Raw genomic sequence first — 16,930 nt, 5'->3', positions numbered from 1 at the left:
CATCTTTGTGGTGCCTGAAAGGGTGACTCCTGTGGACATAGGTTCTCCTTGTCCCTTGCTCACCCTCCCAGCATTGCTATGCTGTAGGAATAGTGCAAAAACTCCCTAACTTCAGACCAGTCAATTCAGCAATAAATGGGTCAAACTGAGTCCCCACAAATTATCTAACAGCCACTGTGTGCCATGTGATTTAAATATACTATTTAAAATTTCAGAAAAATCTATAAGGAGATATTATCTCTGCTGTAGATATTGTTATTTCTGTTTAATAAATGAGAAAACTGAGGCTTTGGGAAGTAAAGTAAATTGCCAAGTTATATATAAACTTTTATTGGAAAAGATTTCAAATATATATGAGAGAAGATGAAATAATGAACTTCCATGCTTATTTCACTAATTCAGGGTCAATTTTGTCAATCACCATCTACTCCCCCCATTATTTTTTATTTATTTTTACTTTTTATTTAAACATTTTAAAAACTGACACACAATGTATGGGGTACATAGTGGTGCTGTGATACTTGTATAGTGATCCTATCAGGGGTAATTAGCATGTTCATCATCTCAAACATTTATCATTTCATTTCACTGGAAACCTTCAATGCCTTTCTTCTAGGTAATTAAAACTATGTAATATGTTATTATTGGCAATTGGCATCCTACAGTGCCACAGAACACTAGAACTTATTCTGTCTACTTAGCTGTACTGTCTTTCAACAAATTTCTCCCTATCCTCCTTCTTCCCCTTTCTCTTCCCAGCCTCTATCATCCTCTATTCTACTTTTTACTTCTATGAGATCAACTTTTTTTTTAGCTTCCACATGTGGTGTTTAACTTTCTGTTCCTGGCTAATTTCATTTAAAATAATGTCTTCCAGTTTCATCCATGTTGCCATGAATAAAGAGTTCATTCTTTTTAAAGGCTGAATAGTATTCCATTATGTATATATACCACATTTCCTTTCTTTTCTTTTACTTTTTGAGACAGGTTCTTTCCCTATTACCAAGGCTGGAGTGCAGTGGTATGATCATGGCTTTCTGAAGCCTCCAACTTCTGGATTCAAGCAGTCCTCCTTCCTCAGACTCTTGAGTAGCTGGGACTACAGTACGCTGGACCATCGTGACTGACTAATTTTTTTTTCCTTCTGTACAGATGGGGTCTTTCTATGCTGCCTAGGCTAGTTTTGAAATCCTAGCCTCATGAAATCCTTCCACCTTAGTCTCCGAAAGTGTTAGGATTATAGGCTTGAGCCACTGAGCCCAGCCTACCACATTCTCTTCATCCATTCATCTGTTGTTAGATACTTAAAGTGATTCCATATCTTGGCTATTGAGAATGGTGCTGCTGGGGGTGCAGATGTCTCTTTGATACACTGATTTTCTTTCCTTTGGATAATTGCCCAGTAGGGGGATAGCTGGATCAAATGATAGTTCTATTTGTAGATTTTTCAGGAAATTTCATGCATTTCTCTATAGTGGCTGTACTAGTTTGCATTCCCACCAACAGTGTATAAGAGCTTCCTTAGTTTTGCAGCTTCACCAGCATTTGTTATTTTTTGTCTTTTTGATAATAGCCATCTTAACTGGGGTGAGATGATACCTCATTGTGGTTTTGATTTGCATTTGCCTAGTGGTTAGTGATGTTGGGCATTTTTTCATGTATTTTTTGGCCATTTGTGTGTCTTCTTTTGAGAAATGTCTGTTCAGATCATTTGTCCATTTTAAAATCAGATTTTTTATTTTCCTGTTGAGATGTTTGAGATCCTTGTATATTCTAAATATTAATGCCCTTTGGATGAGTAGTTTGCAAATATTTTCTACTATTCTGTGGGTTATCTTTTCACTCTATTGATTATTTACTTTGCTATTCAGAAGCTTTTTAGTTATAATCCCATTTTGTTTTTGCTTTTGTTGTGTGTGCTTTTGAGGTCTTATTTATAAAATCTTTTCCAGGCTGAGCACAGTGGTTCATGCCTGTAATCCCAGCACTTGAGCCCAGGAGTTTGAGGCCAGCTTGGGCAACATGGTGAAACCTCATCTCTACCAAAAAAAAAAAATTATTTTCCCCAGAACAATGTCTTGAAGTATTTCTCCTATGTCTTCTTCTAGTAGTTTTATAATTTCAGGTCTTACATATAGGTCTTTGATCCATTTTGAGTTTTTTTTTTTTGTATAGGATGATATGAGGGGGTCTAATTTCATTATCTTGTATATGGGTACCTGGGTTTCCCATCACCATTTGTGGAAGTGACTGTCCTTTCCCCAATGTATGTCCTTGACACCTTTGTCAGGAATCAGTTGACTGTAGATATATGGATTAATTTTGGAGTTCTCTATTCTGCTCCACTGGTCTATGTATGTGATTGTCATGTTGTTTCAGTTACTACAGCTTTGAAATATATTGTATATTTTAAAGCCTGGTAGTGTAATGTCTCCAGCTTTTTTTTTTCTTTTTTTCCTCAGGATTGTTTTGGTTGAGGTCTTGTGTGGTTCCATACAATATTTGGGATTGGTTTTTCTATTTTCATGAAGAATGTTATTGCTATTTTGATAGGAATTGTGTTAAATGTGTAGATTGCTTTGGGTAGTTTGGTCATTTCAACAATATTAATTCTTCTGATCTATGAGCATGGGATGTTTTTCAGTTTGTTTGTATTCTCTTCAATTTCTTTCATTAGTGTGTTGCAGTTTTCCTTGTAGAGACTTTTTACCTCCTTGGTTAAATTTATTCATAAATATTTTATTTTATTTTGTAGCCATTGTAGATGGGATTGCCTTCTTGATTTCTAATTAATTGTGTATAGAAATGCTACTGATTTTCACATATTGATTTTGTATCCTGTAACTTCACTGAATTTGTTTATCAGTTCTAAGAGTTTTTTGGTGGAGTCTAGGTTTTTCTATATATAAGATCATGTCCTGTGAAAACAGGGACAATTTGAATTCCTTCTTTCTAATTTGGATTCCCTTTATTTCTTTCTCTTCCCTAATTATTCTGGCTAGGATTTCCAGTACCATATCACAAAAGAGTAGTGAAAATGGGCCTCCTTGTCCTGTTCCAGTTCTTACTTTCAGCTATTCCACATTCAATATGATGTTAGCTGTGAGTTTGTCACATGTGGTCTTTATTGTTTGGAGGTACCTTCCTTCTATACTTAATTATTGAGAATTTTTATATGAAGCGGTGTTGAGTTATTTCAAATGTTTTTTCTGCATCTATTGCAATGATCATATGGTTTTTGTCCTTCATTCTGTTGATAGGATGTATCACTTTTATTAATTTGCGTATGTTGAACCATTCTTGCATTCCTGGGATTAATCCCATTTGATCATGGTATATTATCTTTTTGATCTGTTGTTGGATTCTGTTTACCAGTATTTTGTTGAAGATTTTTATGTCTCTGTTCATCAGGGATATTGGCTTGTAATTTTCATTTTGTGTATGTGTTCCTGTCTGGTTTTGGTATTAGGGTTGTGCTGGTCTCATGAAATGAGTAAGAAAGAACTCCCTTTGCGTCAATTTTTTTTGAAAAGTTTGAGAGAATTGGTATTACTTCTTCTGTAAAACTTTGGTAGAATTCAGCAGTGGAGTCATCTAGTCCTGGAGTTTTTGTTGTTGTTGATGGGAGACTTTTGTTTACCTTTTTGAAAAGCCAACTTTTTTTGTGGTTGATTTTTAAAATTGTGTTTTCTTAGTCTCAATTTTATTAATTTCCGTTCTGATCTTTATAATTTCCTTCTACTAATTTTAGGTTTGACTTGTCCTTGCTTTTCTAGTTTCCTGAGATGCATCATTAGGTTGTTTATTTGAAATGTTTCTAATTTTTTGAGATAGGTATTTATTGTTATAAATTTGTCTTAATACTCCTTTTGCTGTGTTGCATAGGTTTTGGGATGTTGTATTTCAATTTTCTTTTGTTTCAAGGAATTTTCTAATTTTATTTTTAATTTCTTCCTTCATCCATTAGTTAAGAGTAGGTTGTTTAATTTCCATGCATTCGTATAGTTTCAAGTGTTCCTCTTGTTACTGATTTCTAGTTGCATTCTATTATGGTCAGATAAGATACTTGGTATAATTTAATTTTTAAAAAATTTTTTGAGACTTGTTTTGAGTCTTAATATATAGGCACTACAGGAGAATTCCATGTGCTGATGAAAAGAATGTGTATTCTGTAGCTGTTGGATGACATGTTTTGTAAATGTCTGTCAGGTCCATCTGGTTGACGGTGCAGTTTAAATCTGATTTTTTTTGTTGATTTTCTGTCTAGATGATCTGCCCAATGCTAAGTGGATTGTTGAAGTCCTCAACTATTGTATTGGGATTTCTTTGTTCAGGTCTAATAATATTTTCTTTATGTGTCTGGGTGCTCCAGTGTGGGGTGCATATATATTTACAGTTGTTTTATTGTCTTGCTGAATTAATTCTTTTATTATCATGTAATGTTCTTGCTTGTCTCTTTTTACAGCTTTTGACTTGAAGTCTATTTTGTCTGATATAAGTATAGCTATTCCTGCTCCCTTTTGATTTCCATTTACTTGCAATATCTTTTTCTATTCATTCACTTTCAACCCATGTAACCCTTTCCATGTGAGATGAGTTTCTTGTATGCAGCATATAGTTGGATCTTTTTCCCGTTATTTTGAGACAAAGCTCCAAGCATTAATTTCTTTTTATCTATATATCTTTCAGTTTGGGTCTCTACGAGACAGGGATTCTTTAAAATAAAATACCACTATTACACCTAAAAACATTACAATAATTTCTAATATCAATAAATATGCAGTCAGTATACACATATCTCCAATTATCTTACCATCTATTTTTTTAACAATCAAATCCAGATCTAAACAAGGTTCATAATTTATTACTATTTGATATATTTCTAGGGTCTCTTTTAACCTGTAGGCTCTATCTTCATCTCTACTTTTTTTTTCTTCGTCCCTTTTTTTTCCTTTTTCTTGGTCTCATTGGAGAAACGAGATTGTTTCAACTGAAGATTTTCTAATAATTTGAATTTTCTTGATTCCATCCTGAATGTGTTCTCAAACATATTCATCATCTTGTACAATGTACTTCTTCTAAATTCACAGTTATGGCTAGAGATCAGATTCTGCTTCCATGGTTTTGGCAAGGTTACTTCACAAATAGTGGTATATATTTCCATAAGTGGAAATGTGTATGTGTGAAATGTTAACAACTATTGGGGATTTTTGCCTAGATTAATCAATTCTTCAGCTATTGCAAAGTGGTGATGTCTTAATTTTATGATTTTAAAAAATTGACTTTATTTTTTAGAGCAGTTTTAGGTTTGCAGCAAAGTTGGGTGGAAAGTATGCAAAATTCCCATATACCCCCAGCTCCCACCCATGCATAGCTTCCTTCATTATTGATATTCCTCACTAGAGTGGTAAGCTGTTTACAATTGATGGATGTACATTGACACGTTATTACCACTCAAAGTCCATTCTTTCTTTGGGTTCACTCTTGGTGTTATACATTCTATAGGTTTTGACAAATATAACATGTATCCACTAACGATTCATTCTTCATTTATTGACTTGGGTATTTCTGTAAGGAGAAACTTCTCCCCCTCCCCATTTCCTACTTGTATCTAAAGTAACAAAACCCAGGAAAAATGTTTTGTTCTTTACCTCATCTACCAGTTTGCAGAATAATGAGTTGGTTCTCTCCTCTAAAGTAAACATGAATTGTTGTTTCTGTTAAGATCACTAAGACCTCACATATCTAAACATATTTGAAGTGTTCCAATGCTCTATTATATGTGTATATATATAGCTATATATATGTATGTGTACCTACATACACATATCCATATATGTATACACACATCATATCCTAATAACTTGATGGTAAACTCATAGGTCACCAACATTTATAAACCTACTTTGTTGTCTAGTTTTAAATAAAGTAATCCATAAGACAATTAAAAATTTAATTTTAGAACAGTATTTTCTATTTAGTAGTTCTCATAAAGACTCCTCTGAGTCTCTGAGGATGGTAGAAAACCTTGCTTTGTTGCTAAAAAAGAGAAGCAGCTCTCTCTCTATATATATTATATATTATATATAATATATAATATATAGAATTATATATAATATATAATATATAATATATAGAATTATATATATAATATATAATATATAGAATTATATATATGATATATAATATATAGAATTATATATAATATATAATATATAGAATTATATATAATATATTATATATAGAATTATATATAATATATAATATATAGAATTATATATAATATATAATATATAGAATTATATATTATATATAATATATAGAATTATATATTATATATAATATATATAGAATTATATATTCTATATATATAGCTCTTTATATATACACACACACACAAGAAGAAGAAGGAAGGAGAGAAAGAAAAGAGGAAGAAAAGAAAAAAAGAGTAAGCAAATGAGTAATAAAAGACAAGTGAATTAATGGGCTATTGCACAATTTGGGAAAATTACTGTAGTTAATTTATTTACATGGTCTCATGTGACATTATTGGAAAGTAGCTAAGCTTGAATGTTTGAGACTCAGACTACCTGGGTAAAATCTCTAGGTCTGGTACTTCCTAGTGGTGTCAGTGTGGGCAAGTTACTTCTCTTTGGCTGATCCTCCTCAATAGTACAACAAGTATACAAAGCAGAGTTTTGTAAGGATAAAATAAACGAATACATATAAAATGCTTAGATTGCTCACAGGAAATGGTCAATAAATGTTAGTTTATTTTGTTTTCATTGTTGTGATGATGATGATGATGATGTGGTATAGATATGCGGATGGCAAAGTAGTATCTTTCTGGACAAAAAAGAAGAGCAAAAATGATATTTGTTAGGTAACTACTATGAGCAGATACTACACTAGCACCTGCTTCATATTATATAATGTATTTTTAATTTTAATTAAATTATCAACATTTTAAATTTATCAATATTATTTATTATTTATTTTAGCATATAGCTTGAATAGAGAAGGGATACAATATACCTTTTCTTAAATTGAGTGGTATTATTAAGTGTATTTGACCTATATTAGGTATTGTTATATCTGCAAAGAACTTATAAGATCAAGTATTATTCTAACATACAGAACTGGCAAAGAATGGAAATTTAAAATTCTATAAGAAAAGCTTCAATGAAAAATCCCAGCAAAGGTGATCATGTACGAATGTGGATAGTGAGGCACTCATGAATCACATAATTCTAGTATTGCCCATGGTACATTCATATCAATATTCACCAAAGTATTTTTCCTCTACACAGGAAAAGAAAGAAATAAAAGCGAAACAATTTCGGAATCACTCCCTATAACCACGGAAATGATTTTAATTACCAATTCATCTGTTGGCAGACTCTTCTGGCAGATGTACCTGCAACTTGGAAAGATAACAAATGAACCAATTCCTTACTCCAGAGTTGACACTGATAGTGCTTACTGAATTTGCTCTCAAAAAAGGATCCTGGGCAACAATACATCTGGCACTCTGCTTGAGGAATTTGTCATGTCATTGACATGTTCAGCCTCCATTGTCCACACCACCCTGACAGCAGGTCCTTTATATTTCAAAGAAATTGCAGCCTGAATTAATATAATTAGAATGTAACTGTTATTCACTGCAGAAACTCCTTATTTCCAGGAGTAAAGATCTGATAGCATGTCTGTGCTTAAAATCTTCCCCATGAAGGCTGGAGGGGAGCAAGCAGATAATAAAATGACAGGATATATGCTATTTCACTGGCTTTTTAAAGTATTAACTAAGGGAAATATAGGGGGAGAAGAAAACTGTTCTACCCTTGGCATGTATAAATGGAAACATCTTTTAAGTTTACTAGCCTTTATAGTACTTCTATAAAATATGTTCTGAAGAGTATCTAAACTCAGAGAAATAAATTAAATCAGAAAGATTAGCTATCTCCAAAAAATATGCAGTGAAGCATGAAGTAGAGTGGCTAATTCATAGACAGAATTACAGATTTAAGAGATGGTTGAATAACTTTAGTCATTTTTCCCTGCTTCCCTTTGAACAGTTGATGTCACTAACTAAGCAACTGTCACCAGTTAATAACTTGGGTGCTGGATTTTTGAATTTTATTCTTTGTTAGCATTCTGTTTCTACAAATATATGATTATTGATATAGTGGAAACTGACATTGGCATTTTTCTTTTGAAAATAAGATGGATTCACATTCTTTTAAATAAGTTAACTTTCTCACTGGGAATGACTCATTTGAGGGGAAATAATGGCCTGGCATATCAATGTGTTGGCTGGTGCTTATGGCCTCTTCTCTGAAGAATATAATGTTTATCCTTGTACATGTTATAGACTGTTTGTGTCCTTCTGAAATTTATATGTTGAAGCCCTAATTCCCAGTGTAATGATACTTGGTTATGCAAGCCTTTAGGTAATTAGATTTAGGAGCCTGGAGGGTGGAGCTCTCATGGTGGAATTAGTGTCCTTATAAGAAGAGGAAAAAAACATCAGAGTGCTTGCTCTCTCCTCTCTCTCTCTCTCCCCTGTGCCCTGCCTCCAGACCTCCGACTATGTGAAGACACAGTGGGAAGATGACTGTCTGCAAGGCAGGAAGAGAGCCCTCACTGAGGAACCAAATTGGCCAGTATCTTGATCTTGGATTTCTCAGCCTCGAGAACCATGAGAAATGAATGTCTATTGTTCAAGCCACCCAGTTTATGGTATTTTGTTATGGCAGCCCCAGGTGACCAAGATAGTGCATATGAATTTAATGAGCATTGAGAAGAGCTAATGTTTTTCATTTTTTCCCTTAGAAGCATCTATTGATCTTCATCAGAAATTATGTGTCACAAACTGCAATAATAGAAATAAAGAGAATGGGCTAGGTAGTGTAAGAATAGGTCTAAGGTTATATAAGTGAGAGAGAGTTTCAAGAGATGAATTTCAGTAGCCTTTAAAATTTTAAATAAAATACACTCTATAAACCAAATGCATTAGTTAAGGAGCTGTGGACATCAGTTTCTCCTTATAAAGATTGCACATACCTTTTAGTTACCATCTTGGACAAGTCAGGAATGATTCCTTTCCTCCAGGGTGTCCTGTGGAATATCTTCCTTGTCTCCCTCAACATAGAGGAACTACCCACCCTTTTCCATTAAATAGCCTAGAATTAGGTGTGTTTCAGAATCACCTGTATATACGTACATGGTGGTTGGATGTGGGTGGATTCGGAAGGACTTGTTAAGATGCCCATGCCTGAATTCCTCCCAGATCCACTGAATCAGAATTGTCAGCGGTGGTGCCCAAATTACCTAAGTTAAAAACCACTCCAAGTGCTTCTGATACATACCAGACTTGACATCCATAGACCAATGTTCTCATTCATTGATACACATATTCAAGTTTACTACCTAGGCAGATCTTTCTACAGGTTATATATGTGAGTTTAAAAATGGGTACATTTAAGTTTTATAAATGGAAATCCATTTAAGACATTTTCGGCCAATGGTTTTGAGGACAGCCCATTAGGATACCAGCTGGGCTACCTCATTCCCTCATTGCACACCTTCCTTCTTCCTTTGCCATAGGTTGCTTAGTTTCTCAGTCTGCCTGTCTGGTCTGAGTTAGAAAGAAAAATGGGCATCTCACAGTTCCTAGCAATTTATTTTGCAAAAGAATGCAGTACAGATTTCTATTTTAATGTAAAAAAATCCTTTGAGTAAATAGTTTTCCCTCTCTCCAATATATTTTCTTATTATTCTGTATATTTAATAATGGGATTATATGTTATAAACACATGCTTAGACATCCAAATATATGCACAGATGGAAAATATCAAGCTTGCAGGAAAGGTCCATCCCCCAAACACAATTTTAAGGGGTTTTGCCTTTGTTTTCTCTAAGGAATACAAAAGTCAGACTTGAAAAAAGGAGGTTTAGGGAATTCTGTCGCTAGTCTCCAAATTTCCACCAAATGCTAATTCTGATGTTGTCTTTTTGATTTTTAGTGGCCTTTAGAGAATTCTTGGGGATGGGGGTGGGTAGGAAGTGGATTGAGGATGGGGGAGAGTTCCTATCTGATGTCTGACCAATGCACTGTTAGATAAACTAGTCATGTAGAAAACAGCTTGATTTATCTAAGCGAGATAATAGTGACTCCCAGGATCCAGCCTGCCCTGTAACAACCCAGAGGACTTCTTTCCTGAGGTTTACAGAATACATTGATTGGTGAATCAACTAGATGTAGTAAATATGTAAAAATTATATTCCAAAAAATTTTTAAAAATTGTAAAATAAGTACGTATTTTTGGAAGAGTATGTGGGGAAAAAGTAATGCAGAGGAAAAAAAAGAAGGGAGAAAATATGGGCCAAGGTGCTACTTTCAGAATCAGACACATGTGGATTAGATTCCAGTGTTAGTTGTTGTACGCCCTTGGGTAGTTATGTCACATTTCTAAGCCAATGTTGTCATCTGTTAAATGGGAACAATATTTCTCTCACGTGGCTATGGTAAGGGTTTGCTAAAGTATTTATTTTACAGTCTGTAAAAGGATTTAGAAAAATGCCTGATATACAGTAGCTGTTAACACAATACATCTGAGATAATAGTATTGATATTGCTGGCAGCAGAGAGTGGTAGTTACTAAGTATATTTTTTCTGGACATGCAGTCCTGACTTTGAACCCCTTTTGGTTTGAGGAAGAATTACTGCTATTGGCATTTCTAGCACTAAGTCTACATGATATTTTAAAGAATTTGTTGAGAGCTCTTAAATTATTACTATTATTATCAAGAAATAGATTTGTTATGTCTTTTTTCGTGATTTATTAACTGAAATTCTGTAGTCCTTGCCTTAAGCTTACAAGCGTTCTTAGTTTGATTTTTAAAATACCCTCAGAAACCATTAATGTTCACAAGAAGTAAGAAATCTTTGCAATAATATTTCATTGTATCGTCATATTTTTTCTTTCCTGAAAAACCAATGAAGAATGGCAGTTTTATATGTAAAACGGTAGTTAGCCTTTATATGGATGACATTTTCCTAAAAGCCTAGAAAAATTTCACATTTGCAAAAAAATACTCTGTTCCCATATTAAATCTGATTAAAATTCAAATCTATATTAACATCTCATTACTTTTTGAAAAAAGTGAATGCCACACTTAATGGAAAATGCTCACTGTCTGTCCTCATTGCTTTTGTGGGCTTCTTAGCAAGGCTGTCCTGGGATCCAGGAGGGCTGGACCACAGCTACATCCTTGTTAAAACAGTCACCCGGCGTGAATGTTGGCCTTTAGTTTTTCCTTCCTTTCCCCTCTCCCATCCCTACATTGTTTCAGCTGCCAGCTCCCTAATATTTTTTTCTGAAGCAAGGGAAAGGGAAGGGCAAAAATGACTTAGAAAGAATAACATTTCTTTCTATGGACTTAAATAGAACATTCAACACAAAACATCCTGTGTTTTCTTTTAGTTGATGACACACTGACTGTAGGAATGAATGAACTAAAAACCAGGGCTTGATTTTCAAATGGGGGTTATTTTAGTTGCATACTACCTGATCAAGGGAAAGTTGTTCAACTATTTTAAATTATAACCTGTTCGTTTCTCCTCTGTACTCCTGATCTCCTTATCTTGCTGTGCGTTTCTTTTCTCCATTTTACATATCACCTTCTAACATGTGTTTATTATGTTTTTTGTTTATTTTCCCACTCTCCTGGCCATGATGGAAGTCCATGAGGGCAAGCATCTTTGTTCATTTTGCTCACTATTGGATTCCCTGTTTTAAAAATATCACCTGGCCCAGCGTAGGTGCTCGATAAATATTTGCAGCATGAATTAATGAAATAGTTTCTTTCTCAGTGTCTTTTTTTATACAATTATGGGGAAAATAACTGGTACAAATATGGTACAAAAACATCTTGTAAATATGTGCTTATACCTAGTAGATACATTTGAAAGTACAGCTCTGCTGGGAGTGTACATATCTTAGTTGGTGAAGAAGAGATAATAAAAGAGTTAGATTAAAAAAATCACCTTGTCACTCTCTATTCTCTTATTTACTCTGCTTTATTTTTCTTTGAACCCTGAATCCTAATACTCGACATAATATATTTATTTGCATATTGTCTGCTTCCTCATACTAGAATGTAAGCTTTTTAAGGACAGGATCTTGTGTGTTTTGTTCACTACTATAGCCCCATTGCTTGGATTGATGCCTGATACAGAGTAAGCACCCAATACATATTTATTGAATGAATAAATGTATGTTTGAATGAGTGTGTTTGTTTTAGACTGTATTCATGCCTGGCTCTTGCTCTATATACAGACTCTTTGGAATGATTTTTCACTAAGACCTTAGTACTGTTGAGGTGGATGATGGGTGGGGAGATAAAAGGAAGAAAATGACCAAGATTATACTAATATTTTTAAATTTTTTTATTAATTGTGAAAAAGATGTCTCGATCATTATATATGTAGTATAGTGTGAGCCTAGGGCCGGTGGTTTGGGTCCTGAAATATCCACCTATTTTCAGAATGAACTAAAATAATTTCTTAGTTTCTTGATGTCACATTTTCATTATTTGTAAAATTAAAACAATGTTACCTTACCCAGGGCTATAATGGGAGAATAGAGAGGGACTGGTACATAGAAGTTGGTCAGTAAATGTTAGCTATCATCATCATCATCATCATCATTATCAACATCATCATCCAAGGGTTGGTGAACTATAGCTGGTGGGCCAAATCTCTCCTGAGGTCTGCTTTTATAAATAAAGTTTTATTGAACACAGTGTATTAATTTTCTTATTATCTCTGGCTGCTTTTACATTACAACAACAGAATTGAGTCATGCCTTGCAAATCCTAAAATATTTGCCCTCTCATCCTTGATAGAAAAGGTTTGGAAACCTTCATCTAGAAAGTGGTCTAGCAAAGTGTGGTCCATGGATGAGTTTGATCTGCAAAGTGCTTGTTATTGGTTCATGACAAGGTGAGTACAGAAACTATGAGTAATTATTTAGAAACTTATATAACAATTTAAGAATGCTAGTGACATCTAAGTGCATTATTTTGACATCTAAGTGCATGATTTTCGTTTATACAAAAGTGTTGATTTGTGACTGATTGGAAATTTAAGAAAAAGAAAACCTGGCCTTTTCCACTGGAATAGAGTCGGGTGTTTTGTAATGGGATTTTGTTGTATTGGTGACTTAGTAAGACATATTCACGTGGCTTCGGATGGAAACATCTGGGGGCCCATCAGGTGGGAGTGACAAACATGTCCTGAGATTACAAGTGACCTGGGAAGGTTGATGAGCATGCACATTAATAACGTCACACAAATGGATTTTATGTGCAGATGGATGGGCCAGCCACAGTTCACTTATCAGCTAATACAGTTGTAATGTGTTGCTTCATATCTGAGAGAAGGCAGCACCTTAGGATATTATGTGCGTCTCACTTACATACATAAATGAATTCCCTTTTGAGGTAGATGAATTTTAAGTCAATAAGTCATCTTCTTTCAACAGTAAGCCAACAACTTTCCTGGAAATCTAGCAAAACAACAGTTCTATGACCAGCCTTATGTTTTGTTGCATGTGTGCATAAAAAATGCAGATTGACTCTTTCCTTTTCTGTTTTAGAATTGGTTCCAAACAGTAAAGCCTGCCAGAAAAAACAGACAAACTCTTAGGAACAACAATGCCCGTTATGTGTGGAGTAGAAGCTGCCAGACTTTGATTACTGGCTAGACATTAACCCCTTTGGTGTCTTAGGGGGGAAAATGCCAAGTCTGAATGCAGACATTTCCAGGATTTTACAGTCATTCATGGTGTGAGACCAGGCGATTTATAATGACTTGTGCAAAAAAAAAAGACTATTGGGAGAAGGAAGTGCAAGTTGAAGGCCACGTCTCCTTGCTTCCTGAATTCTGCCATGACTAATTCCGGCAAGCGGACATAGACCTGATCACCTCTGCTTTTCCCTTTGCTAGCCTGCCTAGTCATGGATGAGAAGCACGCTGCTCTTGCTACCTTCGTGTGGTGGTTTGGGTCTTGAAACATCCACCTATTTTCAGAATAAACTAAAATAATTTCTTAATTTCTTGAGGTCACATTTACATTATTTGTAAAATTAAAACAATGTTACCTAACCCAGGGCTATAGTGGGAGAGTAGAGAGGGATTGACACATAGAAGTTGTTCAGTAAATGTTAGCTATCATCTTCATCGTTATCATCATTATCAACATCATCATCCAAGGGTTGAATGATGTTTTTGTGTTTTTGTCCAGGTGTCAGAAGGAGGCTGGCAAATTTGGCACTCACAGAGGGAAACCTATGTGCTTCGTAAGGTCATTGCTTACAGTACAACTGCTACCAAGAACATTCCCTGCAAACTCTTTTGTGATCAGTTTCTTCCCTTCTCTCATATACCCTCTGCAGGTCCACCAATTGCATTTTGAGAGCTCAGATAAGCAGAGAGCAATGCAATTTGTCACGGAAGGATGATTATGTATATGCACTGTCATGTGTATGTATGTGTATGTATATACAGTATGTGTATATATGCATATGTATATACAGTATGTGTATATATGCATATGTATATACAGTATGTGTATTTCATTTGTTCTTTTATCTTATCCTTCAATATGTATTTATTGATAATTTATTATGAGAGGCTGAGAATACCAAGTTAATTATAATTAATTATAATAATAGCTACCATTCATCAAGAACATATTGCATATCAACATTATGCTAAATATTTTATATACATATACTTTAATGCATTTAGTCACTTAAAAAACTTTATGAAATAGCCCCATTTTATACATTAGTAAACCGAGTTCCAGAAAACTCAAGGGCATGCAGCTAGTTAATGTCAGAGCTGGGATTCGCATTCAGATCTGTTTGATTCAAAACTCATTCCCTTAATCACTTTGTTAAATTTTCTTCCCAAAGATGAATAACATGATACAAAGGCATTTACCTACTTTCTTGGAATTCACAATCTGGTTGGCAAGAAAGGCATATGATGCAGAACATAAAAGGCTATAATACAGCTGTGTACAAAATACCATGATTAACTCGTTCTCTTGCAGGGTGGGAGAAGGTGGGGGAGGGTAGAGGAAGGCCTCATAGGGCAAGTTGTGCTTGAGCTATGCCTCTGGGGTGTGGGATATTCACGCAGCAGAGAGAGAAAAGGAGGAGGCTGGAGAGGAGAGAGAGAGAGAGAAAGAGAGAGAGAGGGGGAAGGAGGGAGAGAGAGATTTCAGCTGGGTGTGACTTTGTTTTGTAGGACGAGACGTAGACTTGTTCAGGTGCAAAGAGACATCTGGAACTAGTTAGTGGGAAGTTCTTCAAGGCTGTTTCTCCACTGACCAAGCCCATATATTTTTCCTCTTTGTTCTCCTTTAGCTATTTCCATGCCTAACTCAAAGGAGACACAGGGAGAAAGTGAGCTTAGCCTGGGTAAATTGGAGGTTGTGATGACTTCTAGGAAGCCTCAGGAAAGAGAAACAAAGACAACGCTGGCCTGCTGCTCTCTGCAATGGTGGGACCCTTGTGGGATAACTGTTTTAGGAATGAAGGTGTCTACCCTCTCTAGAAATGAAAACGCAAGTTTGGCTGTGGTTAAGTATTGGATGGACGCAAAAAGAAACTGACATATTTGCTTCTTTTCAATTGTTTGATTCACCCTGAAGGGCATGGCTGCCTAATTTTTTTCTCCAGAGATAGGTGGACAGATAAAGACAGGAAAGTAACATCCGCAGACTGCCCTCTGTGAAGGTGACAGTGATGAAGGGAACGCTTGATCTGAACACTGGTAAATAAAGTGACCGCATATTTCCCTAGCCAGGAGAGCAATCTGGCTCAAAAGAAACGAGAACAATGACATTACTGCCAGGCTGCTCCTAAGCCTTTGGCTATTCTGTTCAGTGCACATAAAAAGCAGTGAACATAGCTGTGACCTGCCTTGTTGGCAGTATCACAATTCTTTGGGGCTCCACTTTGAGAAATTGAGACCTACCTACCTTAACCCTGGGGGCGGGTTAAGCTTTCAGACTGGAATCATAACTGAACTATTCATTTGCAGTAATTCTGGGTTTTGTGCATATTTTAAAAAGGAATACCGGGCTTGCCTATATTCATTACAACGTCCTCCCAGCTTTCAAATCTTCCAATACAATGCCTCTTCTCTAGTCTTTTAAGCACATCCTGTGACTGGATATGATTATGGGAGATTTACATGCATCCTTGTCTATTGTATCAAAAGATCAGCGAATAAAATGCCCATCATTAAAACCCCAAAGTGATTGGATTGGCATGAGGAATGGGGATGGGGCTGGCATGGAAGAGAGGGTTCTGACTCTGAGATTTCATGAAATGCAAAACAATAGGACAGCTGCTCTTCCATAAACAGATTATTATTATTATTTCTACCTAGACAGCTTGATAGCAGCCATTATCTTCTTTCCGGGTGTCTTATCAAGTTCTGGCTGTGTGCAGCATGGGTGATAAGGAATGAGAAATGTCACCCATGGGATTGCCAAGGATTATTTCTATGCACTGCTGTTCAGCAACAGCCAATCTCTCAGAACTGAGAAGTAGTCCTATTGTTCACGCTGGGCAGTTGCTATTCTGACTATCCCAAGAGAGCAGAAAACGGATGTAGTTGCCATTGTGCAAAAGATTGATATTTCATTACTTTCAGCTAAAGTTCAAGCAGTCTTGATTTTGAAAAGCAGAATCATCATGAAATATCTTTGAAGAGAGAGAAGACAAGGGAAGAAAAGAAGAATGAAATGAGTTCAGAGCTTTTTAGAACTGTGAGGGGGTGCGAAAAAAGAAAGGTGTGATACTTTCAAACAGTGGAAGTTAAAATGCCAGGCGTCTAAGCCTCAGTGAA

The 16,930-nt window shown here is 35.3% G+C and overlaps 1 protein-coding gene across 1 annotated transcript in view; it reads left to right on the top strand.

Annotated features, from left to right (window-relative positions):
• The window catches only part of LOC134759526 (uncharacterized protein encoded by LINC01619), a 73,961-nt gene extending 59,413 nt beyond the window's left edge, over positions 1–14,548 (top strand). The window contains exons 2-3 of the mRNA XM_063712220.1: positions 12,910–13,006; positions 14,310–14,548. Coding sequence (XP_063568290.1) covers positions 12,910–13,006; positions 14,310–14,526 — 314 coding nt within the window. The 3' untranslated portion in view covers positions 14,527–14,548. The remainder of the gene's footprint in view (positions 1–12,909; positions 13,007–14,309) is intronic.
• The last annotated feature ends 2,382 nt before the right edge of the window (positions 14,549–16,930 follow it).

This window comes from Pongo abelii, chromosome 10, assembly GCF_028885655.2.
Source record: "Pongo abelii isolate AG06213 chromosome 10, NHGRI_mPonAbe1-v2.0_pri, whole genome shotgun sequence".
NCBI classification, from domain to species: domain Eukaryota; kingdom Metazoa; phylum Chordata; class Mammalia; order Primates; family Hominidae; genus Pongo; species Pongo abelii.
This window is presented reverse-complemented; position numbering and strand designations above follow the sequence as displayed.